The 24580-nt window shown below is 51.0% G+C and overlaps 1 protein-coding gene and 1 pseudogene across 1 annotated transcript; one reads left to right on the top strand and one right to left on the bottom strand.

Moving 5' to 3' along the window:
* The first annotated feature begins 1219 nt into the window (after window positions 1-1219).
* On the top strand, window positions 1220-19999 carry METTL22 (methyltransferase like 22). The gene is made up of 10 exons (XM_006895220.1): window positions 1220-1352; window positions 4444-4815; window positions 7262-7302; window positions 7392-7536; window positions 10065-10136; window positions 11595-11639; window positions 12991-13071; window positions 14383-14485; window positions 16129-16297; window positions 19964-19999. Exons 1-10 carry the CDS (start codon window positions 1220-1222, stop codon window positions 19997-19999), a joined length of 1197 nt encoding a protein of 398 aa, XP_006895282.1.
* Window positions 1899-2561, bottom strand: LOC102861097 (annotated as a pseudogene).
* Window positions 20000-24580: the final 4581 nt, after the last annotated feature.

Below are 24580 nucleotides of genomic sequence, written 5' to 3'. Positions count from 1 at the left end.
ATTTCCAAGGCTGTAAATCCTCACGGGAGGAGACTACTCACCTTTCTCCAGAGCAGCTGGGGAATTTGAACTGCATGGCCGAGTGGTGAGAAAGGGCGCGGTAATCCCAAAGGCACATGGTTCACTTCCAGTGGCTGTTCCACTGAAGGATGAACAGTCTCCTCCTGTGAAATTTACCGCCTCTGAAAACTCGCTGGAGTCAACTGTGCGTCAGTTCCAGCTTGATAGCACATAACAACCTTTGGTTATCAGAAGCTCGTTGTTCCCACATAACTGGTTCTGGAGAAAACAACTTAAGAGGAATCCACTTCACCTGGGACCCCAGTTGCAGGGTTCATTTACTGGAAAATCTGAGTAGTTGGAATTTCAGAACTGTGTATTCAGCTAGTAATTAAGAATGAGAGTTCCAGTTTTTGGTCTCGGAAAAGTCATTGCCATCAAATCGGAACCAACTAAAAGCTGGCCCTTCAGCAGGTTTTCAAGGCTGTAAATCAAATGAGAAGAGATCGCTCACCTTTCTCCTGAAGAACTTCCGGTGTATCCAGAACAACAGCTTGGCCTTTGGGTCATCTGTGGCTCCCTGTGCCACCAGCACTCCCTTTTCTGTCTAGATTTGGGACTATTTGCTATTCCTTCAACTTTTCCCCTTTCATGACTGTCATAATAATCAATATTCAAAAGAATCTGGGGAAAATCTAAAAGGGGGCAGGAACATTTCATAAGCATAAATAGAAAATGAGATTTTCCCCTGCCCACAAACAGTAGAAAACTATGAAAATGAATGCAGTACAAGCAAAATACATTTCAGTTCTAGCTGGATTCTTCTTCCTTGACGTAACTCTTAAGACTTTCTCCTCTGGTGAGTTATCTGAAAGGGTGTACTTGCCCCTTCAGAGGCTGTGGGTGATGCTACACCTTTTACTGCTTCCCTCAGAATCCCTGGGTAATTCAAAACAGTTAATCCCTCCTTGGCTACAAATGGTAAGGTTTAAAGAGATGCCTCTTCCAGAGATGCTGCGGAAGAAAGGCCTGGCAATCTGAGAAATCACAGCCATTGAACATCCCGTGGAGCACACTTCTGTTCTGACACGTGGGGATGGACTCCACAGCCTCTGGTTCTGAGAGGTGTGTTTACACGCAGCCCCTTGTGACTCATGGTCTTGAGGAATGTCCTCTCCCCTCAGGTGCTCCTGCCCACGACTTATGTGGTGGCCAGGCCATGAGCCACCCAGCTCCCACCTCACCCATGGATGAGGTCACCTTCCGAAGCGACACCGTGCTCTCCGATGTCCACCTCTACACCCCAAACCAGAGACACCTCATGGTGCGGCTGAATGGCGTGGGGCAGCCGGGTAAGGCCTGGGAGTGTGCGGAGGACCCACCTCGTATGGGTCCCCATTTTCTTTTCTTGCACTTGTGCTTTTGGGGAGGAGACTGGGAAGACTGCAGTGTTGTTGTGTTTGGGGTTTATTTCCTTGAAGTAGTTTCTTTTTTTTGGGGGGGGGGACTAACCGAAGTCAAGTTATTTATTGAGTGCCGATTACGTACTAGGTATTATTCCAAATACTTGGGACACATCAGAGAGCAAACAGATCCCTGCCCTCACGGAGCTTACAGTCTAGCATTTCCCACTTCACTTGTACACGGACCCGGGCAAGTCTGTGCCTCAGCTGCCAAATGGGAGGAATATGCACAATCAGCACAGACCATGGATGACATGCTTGCTGTTCTGTAGATGCCAAACAAGACCCTTACCCCTTGCCCTAGCCTATCTCTTAGGCAAGAAATCGGGCTGGATGTTGGTTTTTAACAGAGAGCACACTGGGGCTAGGGGGTTGGAGCTGGATTGTCTGTTGTGCGATGGTGGTGGTAAAAGGGCTGTGCAGGGCTGATGATGGCTACACAAATTGTTGCTGCTGCTGCTGCTGTTTCTTGGTGGCTGGCTTGCTGGCTAGGTCCTTGGCCTTCTCTGTAGCTGCCAGTGCTGTCTCTTTTGCCTTTTCCTTGGCTTCCTTGGCAGTTTCAACAAGTGTCTTAGAAGGGGCTTCACCTTGTAGCTTGGCCAAGATGTATTCAAAACCCTTCATAGTCTTGGTCACATTGCTTTTAAATCGAGCCGGACCGAATTCCTGGACAGCTCTGGAGACACCAAACAAGCTAGAGGAGACCCAGGCTTCTTGGCGGATTTCGGTCCAACCACTGTTATCAGAGTTCACATAGTAAACACAGCGTTCCTCCACCACCGTCAGCCGGGCATGGTTGATGTTCCAGGTGAAGGTGGTCATGGTCTGATTCTGTGGGTCCACAACAGAGTCCTCCAGGATGTACACCGAGTGAGCAACATTGGCAGGAAACAATCGCTCAGCCCAGCGCGGCATCCTGTTGGTCTTGGTCAGGAGTCTCCGGGACAGGAGTTTCTGGTCAGGGGTAACCTCCCGGTGTACTATGTCTTCCGTCAAGACATGTTTGCTGTAGGGATTCGGGTACCGCTGCCAGAAGGCGGTGAACACTTGGTCCTAGGAACTCCTGAGCACGCTCTGGCCCAGGAAATATTTCACCATTGTCCCGGCCGGGAAGGACTCAACACCCGCGAAGCATTAGGAGTGCGGAGCACGTGGAGGCCAGGCCAGAGCTCGGCGCCTGCCCGCCAGGCTCGCTCAATCACCACCGTACGGCGCCCAAGCTTCTGCCGCCATGAGGAGGCTCTTTTTTTCTTTTTAATTTGGATTTCCATTCCTTCATTGTTGCATTTTTCTCCCTGCCCATCCCTCCCCTCCCCCAGTTCGCTCTTCTCTTTGAAAAGCAAAAGAAAAATTTGGTCCCCGCCCTACCCTGAGTCCACTCCACTATAGACTGCAGTGTTTAACTGTTACCCTCACACCTCTTCATTGCACTTCTTTCACTGGGCAGCTGCTGCTTCCAGAGCACCTACTGTGTACGAGGTCCAGGCCTCCACAGCCGTGAGCAAGCACCACCTGCAGGAACCCACATCAGGAGGGCGGACCCAGCACTGGGAGCCTCTGTCCCCTGCTCTCCCTTCCTACCTTCCACCTCCCCCCAGTCGGATCTCAGGGAAAGTAGCATGAGATAAAAGAGTGTTACAGGCCAATATGAGAAGATTTTATTCTAAGAAGAATGGGAAGCCACTGAAGGGTCAGGAACATCAGGGGAACACTCTGATGTTATTTGTGTATTTCCAGGGCTTCCCTTGGCTCTTCAGAGAGAGCGAGAACGGGGTGACTCTGCAGAAGAGATAGCGAGGCCAGGGGGGAGAGAAGGAGGCAGCCACCCAGTTAATGCAGCCTAGAGGAGAAACCCTCAAACTCTCTTCTAAAAGGCCGGAAGAATGTGTACAAAGCAGGGAAGAACTGGCATTAACAGGCAGAAGGAACAGCCTTTCCAAAGGCACAGAGCAAGAGCTATAGCCATGCCCTGTGGTGGTCATGGTTACAGTGCCCTTGGCGAAGGGTGAGGGAGCACCATCTCGAGCAAGGTGGCATGCAGGGAACAGAAGAGGAGGGAAAGGATGAAAAAGAACCAGTCTTGAGTACCTACTACAGGCTGAGTGCTTTGTATTCATTATCCCATCCTAGGTGCAGGGTGAAGAAGGCCCTTAGTGACGCAGGGGTTTGAACCTACCACCCTCCCCACAGGAGGAAGATTGGGCAGTTTCTTCTGTAAGGATGGCAGCCTTAGGAACCCTTGCGGCAGTTCGGTCCTGCCTTCCGCTGCCACTGTGAATCAGAATTAGCTCATTCTCCCAGTCAGGTAACTGGGGCTCTGAGCAGCTCAGTGACTTGCTGAGATTCAGACCACCTAGGGGTGTGTAGAAGGTGTCCACCCAGGACATTACTCTGGAGTCCTGCACCCTCCTGTCCTCCACGTACTGCTGCTGACACACCGTTCTCGTTGCTGTTAGGTGCCGTCAAGTATTCTGGCCTTCCCTATCCACCAAACGACACTGAACTCCCAAGTCCTCATAGTGTTCTCCAGGCCTTAAGAAGCAGAGCAGTGTGGTGAGAAGGACGTAGGCTTAGGAACAGAGCCAGCCGGGTCGGAACTCTGCCTCAGCCTCAGCCATGCTCTGTGCACTGGTTTGCTGCCTGGGTCAGTTCACGTACTCTCTTTAAAGTCTCAGTTTGCTCATCTGTAAACTGGATCAGATAACACTCTGCCCTCAGATGAGTCACGAGGATGAAATGAGGTGAATGTGGAGCTCGTGCCTGTGACACGGCGGATGCTCATGAAATGCTGGATGCTTCTAAAGGGGGTGGTTGCTACTGGTGGTGGCCACAGCCATCGAGACTGAAGCAGATGGGCCGTCTCTGCTGACCTTCACCTTTAAAACTCCTCCAGATAACACTTGGAAATCAAATTCTGTAAAAGAAGTCGGGGGGAGGGGGGGAGAGACCCATCTCATTTTGTTTTCGTCTTGCCTTTCAGTTTTCCTGTCCCAGTTCAAGTTTCTGTCGAGCCACGACTCAGGGACAGACTCAGGGGCTGAGCTTGGAGACCACAGAGACTCTTACTCAGAGAAGGCTCCCCACGCTGGGCCTGGCCCACTGGAACTCCCTCCTGGAAGTGACCACAGCCGTGAGAGTCCTTCCCTCCAGACCAGCCGGGAAGAGGCAGGAGCCCAGCTGGACGAGGATGGGGACTTAGATGTGGTGAGAAGACCCCGGGCCGCCTCTGACCCCGACCCATCGAGGCCTCCCAGAGACAAAGTGCACCCCGTGATTCTAAGACAGGAAGAGGAGGACAGCTTGGGAGATGAGGCAGCACAGGAAAGCAGCCTCTGCAATGTCATTAAAATAGGTAATAAAGGTCCAGCCTCCTGTAGCGCCCAGTCCCTATCAGGGGGTCCTGTGGCTTGAGTACCGGCTGAGTGTTCAGGCCCAGGCAGCATGTTACGGAACAAGACAGGCGCCCAGAATCAGCTCTGAGGAGACCCAAGTGCAAGCATTGCTGCTGCTTGTAGAAAGAACTTCCAGAGCACACAGTCGGGTCACTCTCCTGCTCAAGACTCCTCAGTGGCTCCCCATTGCCCTTGGGATCGAGTCTAAATCGTCCAGCACTGTACTAACAAGGCCCGTGTGATGTGGCTTCTGCTCACCCCCTCCTCGCAGCCTCAGCTCACTCCACCACCTGCACACCCTTCCAGGTTCTTTCTTATCTGAGGGCCTTTGTGTCGTGCTTCCTTCTTGGGGTATAACTGGCCTCTGTCTCCTCTCCCTTGTTGTTAGGTGCCGTCAGGTCATCCCCACACAGAGTGGGTCTCTGTTGTGTACAGTCGAGCCCTGCCCCGCCCCATCGCGCACCATCCTCAGCTATCCCCTCTGTGCTCGAACCATCGCTGCAGCTGCTAATGTCAGTTGATCACGTTGAGGCTCTGCCTGCTGTCTTAGATAATCACTCTTGGTAGTCAGGTCCCGTCATGCTATCACTTCCTCCTGGAAACTGCTGCTGCTGCTGCTTCCTTCCACATGAGCACGTGCCATTTTAAGTACAGTGCGGGGAACACTAAACTGACATCTGGGAGCCATAGACAGATCACTTGGCCTTTCTTGGTCTTGTTTTCCTTGTCTGCAGAATGGGTACAGCAGCTTCTAACTGTGAGGAGTTAGGAGAGATGGTGCAGCTCAAGCTCTCTCTCAGCACATAGTAGGTGCTCAATCAAGGTGAGCTGCTGTAGGCTTTAACTGCTGGGGGATGCACCATGTAGAGAGAAGGGGAAGCCATGGGTGAGAAAGAGATTCCAGCTCCTACAGGTGCTGTTGTTGTTATATACCGTCGAGTTGTAGGCGACTCATAGCGACCCTATGAATGAAAGTCCTCAACGCTTGTGTGACTTTCATCCTCTCTCCAGGTTCATAGGGTTCCTGGAGGCAAGTTGTTTTGGAGGTGGATGCCACTCCTGCTTCCAAGCTTGTTTTAATCGGGCAGCTCCACCAAACACTGTCTGCAATGGGTAACCATTATCGCATTTGATGGACACATCAGTGTCACAGTGTTCAGCTTCACAGCAACTACAAGTTACCTCTGTGTGGCACGTGGACACACCAGGGCTATATGACCTAGAGGAATGTTTGAACAAAAAAAATGAAAGGCAGGCCTGAGGGCCGCGGATTAAAAGTCACCCACCTTTGGCTCGGTAGCAGCACTTCCTGTCCACTAAACCAGCTAATCACTCTCTATGTTGATGTTATTGTTACTAAGTGCCGTAGAGTCGTAGATGACTCATAGCGACCCTGTGAATGAAAGTCCTCAACACTTGAGTGACTTCCATCCTTTCTCCAAGGGGGCAAGCTATTACAGGTGTAGTGGCTGAATGAGCAGATAGGGTGGGATGCATGGTTTTGGAATCCTGCTGGGGCAGATTGCAGGTCTCCCTCTGTATCGATCCCAGACTGGCCTCTGCTGCTTGTGTGATGCCAGTGAACAGAAGTAAAACTTTGCACCATAAAAAGGAATTGGAGCTCGACTCAGGACCCCAGAGAGCTAGCTGGGCGCCCCCTCAACAGGACATGTTGCCCCCGCCCCTTCCACAAGCAGACATACCAGGCACGTACCATGAGGCTCTGAGGACCCCGTGATGGTGTCTCAGTAATCTAGTGTTGCTATGACAGCAGTGTCCCAGGGGGTTCGTCTTAACAAACAGGAATTTATTCTCTCCCAGTTTAGGAAGCGAGAAGTCCAAATTCGGACATGACTCAGCAGCACTTGATTTTTATAGCCGTATTAAGAGGTTTATTTTAAGGAGTTGGTTTGTGTGATTTGTAGGGCCTGGCACATCTGGAGTCTGTAGGGCAGGCTAGATGCTCAGCCGGAAGTTGATGCTGCCATCTCAAGGCAGAACTTCTCTTGGAAGCATATTTTTTTCTCCTGAAGCCTTCAACTGATTGGATGAGGCCCACCCAACATTACAAAGGGTAATCTGCTTTACTTTAAGCAAACTGATTGTAGATGTTTATTGTCATCTACACAGTCCCGCCACAGCAGCACCTCCGTGGGAGAAGAATTAACTAACCGTCTACAGTAGCTTGGCCAGACAGACACAGGCTGACCATCACAGCCACAGAGCCGGCCTGCAGCAATGCTCAGAGCCTTCCTCCCAGCCAGTGGCACGGTCTGTTTCTCTGCTTCCATTTAGAACGCTAACCGCACGCCCCTCCGCCCGTGTTTGTCGATTGCCATGAGCCCCCCCTGTCTGTGGTTTTCTGTCCACCTCATTTTCACAGTGGGCATTTCTCTCTTGGTCCAGAGCACACCATGGCCACCACGCTGGAGGACGTGGGCAAGCAGGTGGGTAAGTCCTGTCCGCCGTCCTTGGCCCCGAAGGGCTCTCCCCGGGGCCTCACCCTGCCGGCCCTCTCTTCTCACTCTCCCTGCAGGTGTGGCGCGGTGCCCTGCTCCTGGCGGATTACATCCTGTGCCAGCGGGCCCTCCTCCAGGGGTGCACCGTGCTGGAGCTCGGGGCGGGCACAGGGCTGGTCAGCATCGTCGCGGCCACGCTGGCCCGGACCGTGTACTGTACAGGTGAGCACTCAGGCCTCACAGTGTGTGCTCACTGGAGAAACAAGGCCTGTAACTAAAGTCCGCGTGTGGCTTGCTGGTGATGCTCATCTTGTCCCCTAGATCTGCCCCTGTGGTGTTTTCTCTGTATTATCAGAATGATTCAGTGACACCAAGTCACTGGACGTGACACCACCCAGCAGAAATGAGACTTCACCTGAAGTTTACACTTGAGAGGCAGCTGGTGCCTCTGTGACCCCTTGGCTCGCACCCCTAAGAGGGCAGCATCCCAGGAGCCATGAGGAATAGGTCCCTCCACAAGGCTTTTGAATCCTTTGGTGGCATGAATGGTTGATGTGCTCAACTGCTAACCCAGAGATTGGAGGTTCGAGTCCACCTAATGATCTATGTCCAAAATATCAGCCCTGATAAATGGAGCGTGGCTCTCCTCTGCTACACGTGGGGTCACCAGGCATGGGAGTCCACCCCACAGCAGTGTGTCCTGGACTTCCTCCCCCAGTCAGGGAGCTTCCTCTCGCAGGGGCCGAGGTCCAAAACAACACACCCGTGCCCGACATTTATTTCATGGTGATCCTGAATCCCTGCTCCAGGCTCTCTCTCCTGCCTTTTTGTCTCTAGTGAGATGAAAGTCTTACAGGCCACCCCCTAGGGAAACATGCCTCATATCCAGTCAGGGCTATGTGGGAATAAGCGGTATGGCATCCTGACCTTAATCCTTTTACAGCTACCTGGTTTATTGGCTTTTGGAAGACCATTATATAGCTCCACATTATATCATTATATACTAGTGTTTTAGGGGGACACAAGTCAACCCTGACAGTAACCTTCTCTCAAACCTAAGAGTTTCCACAGTGAACCTTTGCAGAAACAGACTGTCATGTCATTTCTCCACAGAGCAGCTGGTTTATTTGATCCACCAAACTTTGGTTAGCAGCCGAGAGCAGTTGTTGCTGTTGTTGTTGTTGTTATGTGCTGCTGAGTCACCTGTGGTTCATAGCAACCCTGTATAGAACAGCTCTGAACCCTGCGCCATCCTGAGCCAACCCCATTGTCTCTGACACACCTACCCCCATTACCCCAGTCACTGGGTCAATCCATCTCATCCAGGGTCTTCCTATCTTGCACTGTCCCTCCACCCTTCCAAGCATGATGTCCCTCTCCAGGAACTGGTCCCTCCTGGCAGCATGACCAAAGTGTGTCACACGGAGCTTCAGAATCCTCGCCTCCAAGGATTGATAGCTGTGGGAGACGTTGCTAAAGTGGACAATGTTCCTGAACTCTTCCCCTACTTTCCTCGTGATAACTTCTCACGTCACCGTAAAAGCCCGTTGCCATGTAGTGGAGTCTCACTGGTAGCGAATCTACAGGACGGAGTAAAGCAGTCCCATCTTGTTTCCTGCCAGGCACGCCCCGGCAATGTGCTTCACCACCCAGGAAACTTGGGAGGACGAGTCATTGCAGAGCAGGGCTCCCACCCTGTGCCAGGTGCAGTGGGGTCTTGGAAATGGGGACGATCTCGTTCCCAGGTGGCTGGGGAACCACACACCACAGTGAGCCCACCCGATGGCTTTGCATTCCGTGCCCTCCACACATCACTCAGGTCACTCACTGCCGGAGAGTTGGCACCAACTCCCAGCCAACCCTCCAGGGTTTTCCGAGGCTGGAGCTCACTGGGGGAGATAGCCTGTTTTTTCTCCTGAGGAGCCACAGGGGCATTCGAACCACCTGTCTTTTGAGTTGACAGCGCAGCTCCTTACCCACTGGGACGCCAGAGCTCCCTACACCTCGGGTTCCCTAATTGAAGAATTCCTTTTTGGCAAAGCACTGCCTTTCCTCAGGACTCCCGTACCACGTGCCGGTCCCATAATGCGGAGAAGCCTCACCTCTTCTGAGTGGTCAGAGGCGGATGGAAGTAGAAGCCGACAGGCTGAGCTGGGCGAGGCCGCGTGTGCATCCAGCCAGCTGAGTCTACTCTGGGTCTGTCACAGTCAGACTTCCTTCCAGCTCAAAGAGCAGCCGTGGATTTAGAGTCAACAACTGGCTTTCGATCCCAGCTCCCGCTTCGCCAAGCTGGGGGGTATTACAGGCGGCCCCGGCTTGTGACATAAGATCACAACACCTGCCCACAGGGGTGCTGGTGAGCCTTGGAAAGATGAGTGATGGGAAGTGCTCTGTGTGTGTTACATTAAAAAAAAAAAAATCCAGAAGGGGAGGCCGGAAGAAAATGCAACAATGAGAAAGAAAAGAAAAAAGAAAGAAATAATAACTTTAAAAAAACATAACCAGAAAGTGTGAGGCCCAACAGCCCTTCCCTGTAAAGTGCGCTCGAGCAGGGTATGTTCATCTTAGGTTCAGGGGGAAGTTGAAGGGGGGTCTTAAGTGAGTATCTGTCAGCCTTTGGCAGTAAAAACAGCAGGAGATGCTTCTCTCTGCAGACCCAGGGTTTGCCTTCAGGCTCTTGCTGTCCGCTCTCTGGGCAGAAATGGGGGCGTATCGCTGGCCCTCCCTGACCTCTCCTTCTTTCCTTCCAGATGTTGGTGCTGACCTCTTGGCCATGTGCCAGCAGAACATTGCCCTTAATGGTCACCTGACTGCGGGCATAGGTGAGGCTCAGCAGGTGATCTGTGGTTGGGGGTGGGCTCTGCACTGACAGGTGAGAGGGGCACCCCAGGACCACCTGGGCCGATGGGACTCCACCCACTCCCCCAGCAACACCCCAGCTGGAGGAGTTGACACTGTCTTCACCCTCATATTGCTTCAGGTCACTTCCTTGAGTCGTGTCATCCCACACCCACCTCTGTGCTTCAGTCCAGTCCTCAAGTTTGGGCGCAGGCAAGACCACCAGCCTGCTCTCCCCAGCTCCCTCCAAGCTGTCCTCCATGTAGCAGCCACTCATGATCTAAACCCAGCCACCCCGCATCCCACAGAGAAACCTTCCGGGGCTCCCGTCCCTTCAGGAGGACACCCAGATCTACGTGATGCAGCCACACTTCACTCCTTTGCTCCCCTCCTGTCGTTCTGCTCGGTCCCCATCATCCAGCTCACGAGGGGCTTATGTCGCATCACCTTCTCTCTCCCTGGGTCGCTCCTGCTCCATCTGTCAGTCAGACACTCCTGCAGGGCTCACTTCAGGGCCGAGGAACAGCCACCTGTTCTAACTAGACTCTTGGTCCAGACTGTCCCACCTCGGTGCCAAGTGAGGGCTCTTTCCCAGACTCAGATCTGGTCACTCCCACCCTGTAGGCTTCCAGCTCTTTGAGGTTGACTGCTGCCCTCAGTGTAAACATCACATCTCCGTGCCTGGCGCTCTCCCTCCAACCAGCCTGGCCTCTGACATTCCCCTCCCCTCGGCACCATTGCACTTGCTCTCAATCTGCCCAGAACTGTGTTCTTCTCCCCTTCCTCCTCCTGAGTGCTCCTGGCCACGCTCCTGGGCCTCAGGTGAGATCAGAGTACACTCACAGACCCCACAGCACCCAGCCCTCGGCATCCTCCCTTCCGTGTGTGCTGGTGAGTCGATCGAGGTCCGCCACCCCCGCTGGTCTGCACGCTCCGTGGGGACGGGCCTGGGTCGTGTCTGATCCTCACAGATGCCATGTCTGAGGGATGCCCAGTGTGCAATTGGAAGCTCCTAAACAGAAGAAGGAAGGGCTGGCTGGGGCAGACACAGCTCACCCTTGGAAGCTCCCCAAGAGATCGCGCCTGCACCTCTTCATAGTCTCCTAAGGACACTGGCTTATATTTGTGTATCTGCTTGTTCCCATCGACCGATGCATCGTACCTGATATTTTCCAGGATGAGTGAAGTGAGGATAGATGGGTGGAAAGAGGATGACTGGGTAGGTGTGAGAGAAAGACGGAAAGATGAGGCTTTGGCTGGCTGGCTGAATGAACAGGAAGAGGACAGAAGAAAGGGAAGGCGGAGGGAGAGGACAGAAGGACGCCCTAGGTAGGAAGCTAGATGGGTGGGTGAAGCTGGTGTGTGGGTTAGACAACTGTCTCCTGGGTTTTTTATTTTTGTATTATGGGGTCTCTATCTCTTTGTTCTCACAGATGATAGAGTCAAGGTCAGAGAGCTGGACTGGCTCCGAGAAGACCTGTGCACAGGTACGTGTGTCCTCCACTGAATCACCTGGCACAGTTCTGTGACATTGGACCCACAACTCACAGGCTTCGCCTCTGAGCCATGAGAAAGCTGCCGTTCCCTGAGCACCCCCAGCCAGCGGGGTCACTCCCTGTCACTTTTCCTGTCCTCACCACCTCACTTGTGTCGGTGTGTTGGTCTCCACGTGAGATGTGAAAACTGAGGCTCCGAGAGGGTGAGCGACCTGCCCAGGGGCACACAGCATGCAGGTCGAGGTTTGAACACCCGTCTGTCAGATTCCAGATTTTAGGCCATTTCCACGCAGAGCCCTAGTCCCTTCCTGCCTGGTGTCTGCCCTCGGCCACAGTAAGGAGTCGGGCACGTGGGCTCAGGGAGCCCCCCTGGGAGGGCAGAGTTTCTAAATGTCTCTGCACACCTCAAGGCCGCTCTCTTTCTCGTGTTTTTATTGCGTATAAAGATGTGAGACTGACAGGTGAGGAAAGTTATCGTCGAGTCCCCATCCTCTGCCAGGTACTCTGCACACCTCACGTATGCGGTGCAGACATAGGTTTATGGTTCCCATTGAGGTCAAGAGAAATCTGTGACTATCTCTTACTGTGTACCATCAAGTCAAAACTGGCTCATAGCTGACCGTCCAGTGGGTTTTCAGAGGCAGTAAATTACATGGGAGGAAGTTGCTCATCCTTCTCCCTCAGAGAAGCAGGTGGATTTGAACCACCTGCCTTTGGGTTGGCAGCACATATACCACAAGGAAGAGTCTCACTAACAGTGGCCTTAACCTTCAGGATATGACCTTCTGACCCTCTCAACAATCCTAAGGAAGAAGTAGTAGTGTCAGCCCCACTCGGTAGGAGTTCCGGTGAACCAGGGGTTAAACACGTGAATGCCTACCAAAAGGCCATGGTTCAGATCCACTCGGTGGGCCTGCGGGAGTAAAACCTAGTTATCTGCTTCTATCAGATTGTAGCCTGTCCCTTTGGACAGGGTTTTGTTTGTTTGGTGTTTGGTTTGGTTTTTTGGGTTTACAAATGTAAAACCTGGAACCCAAAGAGAAGTGACTTTCTTGGTCACAGGTCAGTGAGGCTGAACACTACAGGCCATGTGTCCAAGCAAGGCTGCTGTCCACCTGCCCCACTGTCCTGTCAGGTTCTTGGCCCCGCACTGTGTCCTGTGGACGCCTGTGAGAAGGGCAGCTGAGGCTGAGTGCTGGGGCCTCAGGACTGCAGAAGAACCAGGTCCCACACACACTGCCCCACACATCTCTCTCCTGTAGCTTTCCTCAGGCCGTCCCCAGGAGAGCTGGTGGCCACAGGGAAAGGAGTGAGCACAGGTCTCCTCTGTCCTCTCTCACAGATCCCGAGGTCCCCTTCTGTTGGTCAGAAGAGGAAGTGTCTGACTTGTACAGTCACACCACCGTGCTGCTTGCAGCTGAAGGTACGAAACTTTGCAGTGGCCAGTTTTCCTGTTACATTTAGTGGAAAAATTAGTGAACCCCTCCAAGGTTCTCAAATGTGTCTTTTCTGGAACATTCCATAGTATGTTCTTGCAATTCTTTTTCCATCTTTAAAAAAACTTTTTATTTTGGGGCGCTCTGGTGGCCTAGTGGCAAGGAGCTGCAACTACAATCCCAGAGGCGCACGGTTCAAATCCACCAGATGCTCTGCCGGGAAAAGGAGGAACAATCTCCTCCTGTACCAGTCAGATCTGATTTGACGGTACACTCACACACACAAAAAAAAATTTTTTTTATTTAAATGAAGGATTATAAATCCTGCTAGTTTTTCATTCAAGCATTCATAGACGTTTCATTTTATATGAATTGTCCTTGATTAATGAATTAGTGACTAGTCGGTCCTTTATTGTGTGCTGTCTTTCCCTCCCCTCTCCCTCCCTCCCTGTCGCTGTTATCGCTACAATGTAGATTCATTTGTTCTATCTGTGTGTAAACCCTTCCGTGGTGATTTTCTTTTTGTGACTGATTTCCTGCACTCAGCATGATAAGTTCTTGAGCAGTACTTTGCAAATTTTTTATCATTGTTTGTTTTCATGGACTGCCAAGAAAACAAACAGATTCATCCTAGAGAGGGTTAAACCAGGCTGCTCCTTGGAGGCAAGGATTCTGGGGCTTCGTCTGACATACTTTGGACATGTTGTAAGGAGAGACAGGTCTTTAGAGAGGGATATCATGCTGGGTAGAGCAGAGGGACAGCGCAGGAGGGGAAGACCCTCTATGAGGTGGATTGATTCAGTTGACTGGGGTAATCGGAATGGGTGTGTCAGAGGCAATGAGATTGGCACAAGATAGAGCAGGGTTTAGGGCTGTTGTACAGAGTGTCGCTATGAGTCGCAAACGACTCGACGGCACATAACAACAACAACATATATAAAATGCATTACATTTTATGTAATGTATAATACACCATTTTGTGAATATACCACGATTCGAGGGTTTTTTTAAACTCATTTGTCTGTTGATGGTCACTTAAACCTTTGCTGTTGTACATAATGTTCAAAACAATACGGGTTCATTCTATCAGCTTGTGTCCCAGCTCTTGTTTCTTTGGCGTATAATCTCAGTAGTGGGGTTACTGGACCAAGTGGTATTTCTGTTCCTAACTTTCTAAGCTGCCTGCGATTTTAATTCTGGTTGTCGCTGATCTCTGTTTTTAGGGTGTGGGTCCCTTAAGAAAAATGTTGCTTCAGTATTTGCATGTTTGACCCAAATGTCTTTTCTCTTCTCCACAGTGTTTTATGATGACGACTTAACTGATGCTCTGTTTAAAACACTCACCCGAATCGCTCACAAGCTGAAAAATGCCTGCACAGTCATCTTGTCAGTGGAGAAGAGGTGGGTGCCATACCACAAGAGCAGCGCAGCCTGCATGTCAGACAGACTTCTGCAGCCCTGCTGTGTTCTCTCCACTGTCTTTACTGTCACTGACTGCCGTTTGCTGCTGCTGTGGGCCCACCCTCCACCTCCAGTACACATACTAACCCCAGGAGTAGGCGCCCTCATCCCCATCTTACAGATGAAGGGAGTAAGACTGAGGCGTCCGGAGCATGTCCACGCTGCAGTGAGTGCGTGAGCAGATAAGAAATCACACACAGATGTGTACCAGAGCCGTGGTGCTTCCCCACCATGTTTGGTGGCCTCATCTCTTTTTGGACTTTCTCTCGAAGACACATCTGTCTCCTTAGCATCCCCAGGTCCTCTTCTGTCCAGATACAACTCTGTCACCAACCAGGCCCTTTCTGAGCTGTTTCGACTTGAGTATCCTGAAGTATCTGCAGGTGAAGACACAGTGTTAAGACACTGCACACTGTCTTCTCTGTTATCGGTTTGTATCATGTAGCACAGACTATAAAACTGAACATCCCTACTGGTCCAGCAGTCCAGCATCTGGAAATTCCACAGTGTGTACAAAGCCGTCTGTACTCACACATTCATTCCTGTGATGTTTATACTGATGTTTCAAGGCCATCTTTCAAGTCATATATCCTCCAAGGGCAACGACCCAATCACATCTGGATCCTGATTCTTAGAAACCATAACGGAAGGACGTTGAGACAGTCAGGAACAGTTGAACCCTGACTGGATATCCGGTACAAAAGAATTAACCATGAAATCTGTTTGAAATGTGAGAATGGCGTGGTGGTTTTGTTTTTTAAACCATCTTCAGTTTTACGAGTTGTGCACTGACATCCACAGGCTGTGCTCTCTGCTGTTTGCTTCTCAGCCTTTGCTGGGGGTGCACAGATGGTGGGGGGTGAACAGCCATTGAAGCTGAGCAGTGGATTCACAGTGCTCCATTATGCTGCTCTCATTCCTTTTCAGTGTTTGGAATTTTCCCCACTAGAAGATTTTTTTTAAAGGAAAGAGTTTGCATTTCAGGTTAAGCATTCTTGCAGGCCTGCCTGTAAGATGGTGAGAATGGCAGGTTTGGGAATGATAGATGACTGGGTGCACAGTCCCTCTCTCTGGAACCTTTCCCAGCTCCTGACCCTGGCAGGCAGCGCTGCCCTCAGTGTCCTCAGCCCTCTGCACCTGCCTCTCCCAGTGCCTTCTGCTCATTCGTTCCTCACATGTTCCCTGGACAAGTACTGTGAACTGGATTCCATGGGGGCTGGATGGCGAGGCTGGCCCTCGGGCCTTCCTCTCATGCTGGCCCTCGGGCCTTCCTCTCATGCTGGTCGGTAGCTCCTCAGAGGCCGAGACTGCCTTTCTCTTTCTAGTGGTGTACTTCCGGCCTTGGGGCTGCACCTTCTGAGTTTTTTTCACATCTGTGAAATGCGCATGCTGACCACTTCCCCTACTAGCCTGTCTGGCACCTCCAAGGAGGAGAGGGGTGCAAGTGCTTAGCACGTACTAGGCCTATGGTCCACTGGCAGGAAGTAAGGTCAGTGAGGCAGCCCAAAGCGAGTGGCGAGGAGAAGATAAACCCTCCCCAGGCGTGATGGGCACTCTGTCCTGGTTGGTTGGTTGCTTTCCAGGCTGAACTTCACGCTGAGACACTTGGACGTGACGTGTGAAGCCTATGACCACTTCCGCGCCTGCCTGCATGCCCTGGAGAAGCCGGCCACCAGCCAGGTGCGCTTCTCCGTAGAGCCAGTGGGCGCCAACTTCCCACAGCATCTCGTCTACGAGCGCATCAGACAGCTGGTAAGTGGGGCCCACGGATGTAGAGGGTGACTCCAGGGCACGGGGGTGCTGAGCCAAGACCCCTCACACCAACCCCCACCCTGCCATCCTGAGAGGGTGAGGGCTGCAAGCTTGGTGTTCTCGTTCTCTTTCTCCTTCATAGTACAGTCATTCCCCTGGAATGAACTCAGAGGAAATTCAGACTCCACTGGAAGCCACACCCAGTTCAGAGGGACCTCTGGGGAGCAGCAAGTCCATGGAGGAGACACTGGTGGGGGTCGGGGGGTGAGGTCTTGACGCAGAGTCCCTGGGTGGCATTGCTGCTGAATACACTTCACTCTTATGTTAGACTGGTCTGGTTCTTGATTTCTCAGCATACACATTGACTAAATACAGAGAAGGATGTATCTCTGATATATGCACTTCTGATTTTAGATCATGCAGGGTTCTTTTGCTTTGTTCAGACAGCAGCTTCTTGACCTAGATAGAGATTTCTTTATGAGCACCGTTAAGTATTTGGAGATTCCCATTCTTCTTAATATTAGTCATAGTTATGATCCACATAACCAAATGCCCTGATTCAGGCCATGATCTTTTCAATCATTTGCTATGCATCTGATAGCTAAACAGTGAATAAGGATGACAGAAAGTGAATTGATGCCTTTGAGTTGTGGTGTTGGAAAAGAGTGCTGAATATCCCATGGACTGCAAAAATTACAAAACCCAAATAGATAGAGGTAACTTGTGGTTGCTGTGAAGCTGAACACGGTGACACTGATGTGTCGCTTTGTTAATGGTTACCCATGACAACAGTGTTTGGTGGTGCTGCCCAATTAAAACAAGCTTGAAAGCAGGAGTGGCATCCCCTTTTGTAACCTCTTGCCTCTGGAAACCCTGGAGAAAGGATGAAAGTTACAAAAGTGTTGAGGACTTTTGTTCATAGGGTCACTATGAGTCGCCTGCGACTCAACACTGCTTACCAACAACAAATAGATATGTCTTGGGGGAAAGTGCAGCTAGAGTGCTCCTTGGAGGCAAAGATGACGAAGCTCATCTCACATACTTCAGGCTTGTTACTAAGAGAGGCTGTTCCTTGGAAAGAGACATTGTGCTTGGAAAGGTGGAGGGATAGTGAAGGAGAGAGACCTTCAACCAGATGGATTGACACAATAGTAGCAACGCTGGCTTCAGGTGTTTCAGAGATGAAGTGATTGGCACAGGATTGGACAGTTCGGGTCTGTTGTTTAGAGGGTCACTGTGTCTTTAGCTTCTCCACAGCACCTAACGACAACAGCATTTCTTGCTGGTCCTCCTAACCCAGTGGGATTCCATTCATAGGCCTCTGTGTTAGCAATCGTCCTAGGAGCCCTGGTGGTCCAGTGGTTCATGCTTAGCTGCTAACCTGAGCAAGGTCAGCAGTTCAAAGCCACCCATTGTCTCTGCAGGAGAAAGACCCGGTGATTTTCTCCTATAAAGACTACAGCCCAGGAACCCCCATGGGCAGCTCTTTGTCACATGAGGTCAGTGTGAGTGAAAGTAAACTCAGTGGGAACAGGCGACAGACAACAGGACTCCTAGTAACAGCCGCCAGCATGCTCCAGATGCTGTGTGAGGCACCTTTCCTGGCTGGCCTGGCTAATCCCACAGCGACAGAAAGGGCCAAGTCTCTCCAGCAGAAACCTAATCCCACCGCCAGCACACCACAGGTCACATGGCCCCATGTCCTGTTTCCAGGGCACCCTGAGCTCTGCCAGGAGGTGCTCCCTGGAGGTCCAGAGACAGTGAGCTGTCTCGTGTTCTCTTTGCACTTGACTGACCACCCTTCCTTCGGGGCCGCAGAGACCCAGGCCCGGCTTCCTGGAGGAGCGGAGGGGGACACAGGCTGTCTTCTCCCTGCTCGTGGTCCAGGCAGTGCAGTGCTGAGTCTGTCACCAGCTGTGTGTAAGGACCGTCCCTTGTTACTGCCAGCCCTCTCTCTGTCCAGTCAAGGAGGCCCCAGGTTGATGGCACACAAAGAAAGCCACCTTGGATAGTGAGGACACGCCCTGTTGACAGGGATGTGATATGTTTGGTACATTCTTTGCCCTCAGGAAACGTGGCATCATGTGTTTAAGCAGTCAGCCTCCTAGGGGAGTCAGCAGTCGCTGTTCGTGGTGGCCTGTTGTTCGGGGCCGTTGAGCCAGTTCCACATACAGCAGAATGAAGTCTGTGTAGTCCTGTCATTTTCACACAACTGCAGTTAGAGCTGGAAACTCGATGTACGAACAGTGCTCAGGCTGTTCATTCATAGGGTTGCTATGAGTCGTCTACGACTCGACGGCATTAAACAACAACAGCAGTTAGAGCCCAGCATCGTAATCACGCTGTCAGGTCATCCGTAAGGGCGGGGTGGGGGCGGTGTCAGCCACAGGTAACACGAGTCCCGAGGATGACAGTCGCAGACATGCTGGCACCACCAGGGCAGACACAGCAAAGTCAGTGGAATGAATTCTGTGTAGTCCTGTCATCTTCACACGACTATAGTTAGAGCCCAGCATCATAACCACACTGTCAGGTCATCCTTAAGGGGGGGATGTGAGCCACAGTCGAGGTAACACAAGAAGAGTCCCGAGGACGACAGTCATAGGCATGCTGGCACAACCAGGGCAGACGCAGCAAAGTCAGTGGAACGAAGTCTGTGTAGTCCCATCATCTTCACACGACTATAGTTAGAGCCTAGCGTTGTAACCACACTGTCAGGTCATCAGTGATGTCAGTAAGAGGGAGGGGGGATGTGAGCCACAGTCGAGGTAACAGGAGAAGAGCCCCGAGGAAGACAGTCACAGGCATGCTGGCACCGCCAGGACAGACGCAGCAAAGACAGTGGAACGAAGTCTGTGTAGTCCCATCATCTTCACACGACTGTAGTTAGAGCCCAGCGTCGTAACCACACTGTCAGGCCATCCATAAGGGGGGGATGTGAGCCACAGTCGAGGTAACACGAGTCCTGAGGACGACAGTCGCAGGCATGCTGGCAACACCAGGACAAACACAGCAAAGACAGTGATGTCAGCTAGGCTGTTTGCCAGACAGACCTGTCAGCCATCAGGGGCTGGGGTCTGTTTTTATCCCCTGCAAGCCGACTTAGAGAGCTCTGGGAGCCAAGTGGTGAGAAACTGTACAATCAATGCCAAAGGTACCTGGTTCTAAGCCACCAGCTGCTCCGTGAGAGAACGATGGGCACTCAACTCCTGTGCAAGTAACTGCCTCTGAAAACCCGCTGGAGGTCAGCTATGGGTAATACCACTTAGTACCCCTGTGTCTCAGACCACCAGATACAGGGGGCTAGCACTGGGAGTTAGTGCACTGGGGGGATGTCACCCCTAGTGACGTCATCACAGTCCATCTCGAGGATCCCCCTGAGCCCTCTCCAAGTGGAGCAGGCGTGGCAATTTGCGGTCTTTGTTTTGTGTCCTTTTTGATCATGACCCTCAGACGCTCCTCGGTCACCGTGGAACTGTGTTCATCCAGCTTCCCTCGCGCTGTGACACCACAGGCAGAGCAAGGGGACAGGAAGACTCCCATTCCCTAGCGCCCTGCGTGGTGATATGCCCACAACTCACACTCCTGCAGTCGTTTCCCTTTGTGAAACTGCAGCAGTCTCAGGTCGAGTTCAGGCTTAACAACCCCTGTCTCCACTTGTCACAGGAGCTCTGGAAGATCCTCGTGGAACCAGTCACCTGACCGGGGCAGCAGCAGAGCGTCTCCCGCGGAAGAAGTGTCTCCTCTCGACTGTTCTTGTCATACGTTTCTAATAAAGCAGAAGTTCTTCAAAGAAATGTACTTGAGATTTTATTATTGTAACAGAGGTCACCCGTAGGGGACGAACCCCTGTGGGCTCTCAGGGCTGTGGTGTCATGGGCAGCAGCTCCAGCAAGCAGCGCTCTTTGACTTTGCTTAGTTTTCTTGTGCCCCATAGATTGGGGGTATTTTTATAAAGTCAGGAGTTGTGGCAACCCTATGTGGAGCACCATTCTTCCAACAGCCTGCGTCTCTGGTCCTATTTTGATCCTTCTCGCAGTATTTCAAACTTTCATGATGCTTCTGCATTCCTGATGGACTCCTATCCATCTGTCCCTGACGTCGGGTTGGAACCAGCTCCTAACTGACCCTTGAGCCGAGCAGGGAGCACTGGTAGCCGAATGGTAAGAAGCTGCACTGCAATCCCGGTGGCATGTGGTTCAAGTCCACCAGCTGCTCTATGGGAGAAGGATGGGCAGTCTCCTCCCATGAGATGAACCGCCTCTGAAAACCCGCTGGAGGACCTGCTATGGGTTGGTTCCAACTCAAGGATAACAAGAAGTCTGTCATTACCATCACGTCAGACCCGACCCCTAACTGACCCTGTGGCAGGTTTCTGAAGCTGTAAACCGATTGTACAGGAGAGCAGCCGTCTTTCTCCCTCAGAGCTGCTGGTGAATTTGAGCCGCTAGAGAGGCACAGCCTTTGGGTTAGCAGTGCAGCTCCCTGGGTCTTGGACACCAGAGCACCTGATAGTCTATGGTATGTTGTTTTTAAGTGCCATGGCGTCAAGTATGACACTTAGCAACCCTATAAACAGATCTGAGCCCTTTCCTATCCTGTGCCGTCCTGACACCTTAGAGCCCATTGCGGCAGTCACTGTGTCAATCCCCCTGGTTGAGGGTCTTCCTCTCCCTCACTGATCCTCCAACTTTCCCAGCTTCATGTCCCTTCCCAAGGACTAGCCCCTCCTACCAATAAACCCAGAGTATGTGAGGCAAAGCCTCATCATCCTTAACGTCCAAGGAGCACTCTGGCTGCACCCTCTCCAAGACTTAACTGTTTGTTCTTTTGGCCGTCCATGGGATGTTCAGTGCTCTTCAACACCACAGCTCAAAGGCGTCAATTCTTCTGTCATCCTTATTCATTGTCCAGCTCTCAGATGCATAGCAAGTGACTGGAAAGACCACAGCCTGAATCAGACGCACTGTAGTCTTCAAACTGACATCAGTACTCTTCAATAATTTGTAGAGGTCCTTAACTGCAGACTTCCCCAGTGGAATATGTCCTCTTGTTTCCTGACTGCTGGTACCACTGTTGATTGTGGATCCAAGTAAGATGAAATTGTTGACAGTTTCAGTCCTTTCTCCAGCTGTTTATGATGCTGCCTATTGGTCCGGTGGTAAGAATATTGGTTTTCTTGACAATGAGATGCAATCCCTATTGAAGGCTGTATTCTTTGATCTTCTGCAGAAGAAAGTGCTTCAAGTCCTCCTCACTTAGCACGCATGGTTGTGTCGTCTGCATAAGGCAGGTTATTGATGAATCTCCCTCTGATCCTGATGCCACAGTCCTCTTCATAGAGTCCAGCTTCTCGAAAAATTTGCCCAGCATACAGATTAAATGGATGTGGAGAGAGAATGCAAGGCTGACAGTCTAACTTTTACATGTACTAGGAAATGGAGAGGGAAAGGGTGCAACTCGTTTTATTGGCATATGGCTCTCTGGTGGTGGTCTGGAAGCCCACCTGCAGTCTCTGAGGCCTAACCCTGGCACAGTGGCTGTAACCACACCCCCACCCCCAAGGCTGCAGTGAGTGCCCACACGGAGGGCAGCTGCAGGTGATAGACTTTAGCTTTAACTGCTGGAACAAAACGAGGTGCTCAGGGCGAGCACACAAATTGCTCCCTGTGGTCCCGTTGGGCTGGCCTCGCGCCCTGGGATGACCCCCTCGGGTTTCTCTTCTTCCCTCTGCCTCAGTTCCCCCCTGTGTCACTTGTACACTCCCTGGCTGGCTGTCATCTCCCTTCTCCCCCCACCCAACCCATTTGTACTTCTGTCCACACTGCACCCAGAAGTTACTGTCTGTGTCTGCTCTCCACTCCTGCCCTGGCTTCCTCTTCCTCCTCACCCTCCTCTTAGATGTCTTCCTTTCCCTCCTCTCCTCCGCCTTCCCGCTCTTCTCCCTCTCTCCTCTCTCCCTCTCCCTCCGCTCCTGCATCCCCCACCCTTTCCTTCTAAGGAGCATTCTAACTACTCTCCTTCTGTGACAGATTTATTTATCTTCTGGCAGTCCTAGTATTTTCAGTAGCCTTTGCCAACATCATAATTCAAAGACATCAGTTCTTCAGTCATCCTTATTAATCAGCCAGCTTTCCCATCCGTATGAACCCAACCCACGTTGCTCTGGAGTCTGAACCAATTCTTTGGCTACCACCGGCTGACCCTCAGTTGGGTTTTCTTTTCTTTTTTTTACAGTTGGGTTTTCTAAGACTGCAAGTCACATGGGAGGAGATTGCTCATATTTCTCTCACAGAAGCCACTGAAGGATCCAAACTGCCAGAAAAGCACGGGCTTTGAGTTAGCAGGCAACTCGCTGCAGACAGCATCAGAGCTCCCTTCACATCTGTACAAGGAGAACTGAAAATACAGTGGCTTGTGTCGGGCGCACCTTAGTCGTCAGAGTGACATCTTTGCTCTTTAATACTTTAAAGAGGTCTTTGCAGCAGATCTTCCCAAGGTAATACATCATTTGATCCCTTGACAGCTGTATTCATGGAACCTGATTGTAGATCCAAGTAAAATTACATTCTCCATTCCCTTTATCTTAATGTGGCTTATTGGTCCAGCTGTAAAGATTTTTGGGGAAAGGGGGGTGTTTTGCTTTGCTTTGGTGTTTGTTAATTTGTTAAAGTGTAATCCATACTGAAGGGTGCTCTGGTGAACTAGTGGTAAAGAGTTGCACTGCCAACCCAAAGGCATGCGGTTCAAATCACCAGCCGTTTCTCAGGAAAAAGATGTGCAGTCTCCTTCCATGAAGTGTGTTGTTGTTGTTGTTGTTGTTGTTGTTAGGTGCTGTAGAATTGCATACAACTCATAGCAACCCTGTGAACAAAGGAGCTGAACCCTGCTCTATCCTGCACCAGCCTCACACTTCTGAGACACGAGAGCCCATTGCACCAGTCACCACCGTGTTGAGGGTCTTCCTCTCCTTCAACCCTCCACCCTTCCCAGCACCATGTCCTTCTCCAAAGAAGAGCCCCTCCTAGCAACATGTCCAAAGGGTGTGAGGCCAAGCCTCATCATTCTTGCCTCCAAAGAGCACTCCGGCTACACCCTCTCCAAGATATATCTGTTTGTTCTCTTGGCCATCCATGGGATGTTCAGTGCTCTTCTCCAACACCACAGCTCAAAGACATCAGTTCTTCTGTCATCCTTATTCGTTGTCCAGCTCTTAGATGCATAGCAAGTAATCAGAAAGACTATGGCCTGAATCAGACACACCTCAGTCCTCAAACTGACATCATTACTCCTCAGTACTTTGGACATGTCCCTAACTGTCCCTAAATTTCCATGAAAGTTACAGTCTCTGAAAACCTGCTGTGGGGTCAGCTATGAGTTGATTCTGACATAATAACCCAACAATCCCTCCTGAAGGCTGTATAGTCTTTGATCTTTATCAGTAAGTGCTTGACGGCCTCTTTGCTTTCAGCAAGCAAGGTGATAAGTCTTCCTCCAATCGTGATGCTGTGTTCTTCATATAGTACTGCTGCTAGGATTATTTGCTCAGCATACAGATTGAATAGGTATGGTGAAAGGCTGCAACCCTGGTGCACACCTTTCTTGGCTTTAAATTATGCAGAATCCCCTTGTTCTTGATCTATGTACAGGTTGTCCATGGGCACAGTTAATTGTCTGGGAATCACCATTCTTTTTTAATTTTTTTAAATAATTTTAATGAGCATCTACAGGGATTTTGGATTGCCATTCATTCATTGTTGCACTTTTTTCCCTACCCAGCCCTCCTCCCCAACACACCCCCTCCAGTTTGCTCCTCTCTTTGAAAAAGTAAAAGAACAATTCTTTCTTTCATATACAATCCCCCCCGCACCCCTCCCACCACCCCAGGTACACTCCACTATGCACCCTTAATTCTGGACTCTTGTGATAACTATAATACCCTAATATCGCTTTTAAATTATTTTTCCCTCATCTGTTTCAATGCAGTATACATAATTTATCCAGTTTTTCTCAATCTTCCCCCAACCCTGCTATCAATCCCATTCTACCATGCAGTATTTGTCCTTTTGTGACTGAGATATTTCACTCAGCATAATGTCCTCCAGGGTCACCCATTTTGAATAATATTGCATGAGTTCCTTATTTTTCAATGCAGTGTAGTATTCACTGTGTGAATATACCACAGCTTCTCTATCCATTTGTTTGTTGATGGGCACCTGGGTTGTTTTCCAACTCCTTGTTATTGTGAATGAAGCTGCAATAAACATGGGTGTGCAGGGAATC

Source organism: Elephantulus edwardii, unplaced genomic scaffold (genome assembly GCF_000299155.1).
Source record: "Elephantulus edwardii isolate Elephantulus edwardi_28Jun2011 unplaced genomic scaffold, EleEdw1.0 scaffold00162, whole genome shotgun sequence".
NCBI lineage: Eukaryota > Metazoa > Chordata > Mammalia > Macroscelidea > Macroscelididae > Elephantulus > Elephantulus edwardii.
Note: the sequence above shows the minus strand (reverse complement) of the source record. Positions and strands in the feature narration are given on the sequence as shown.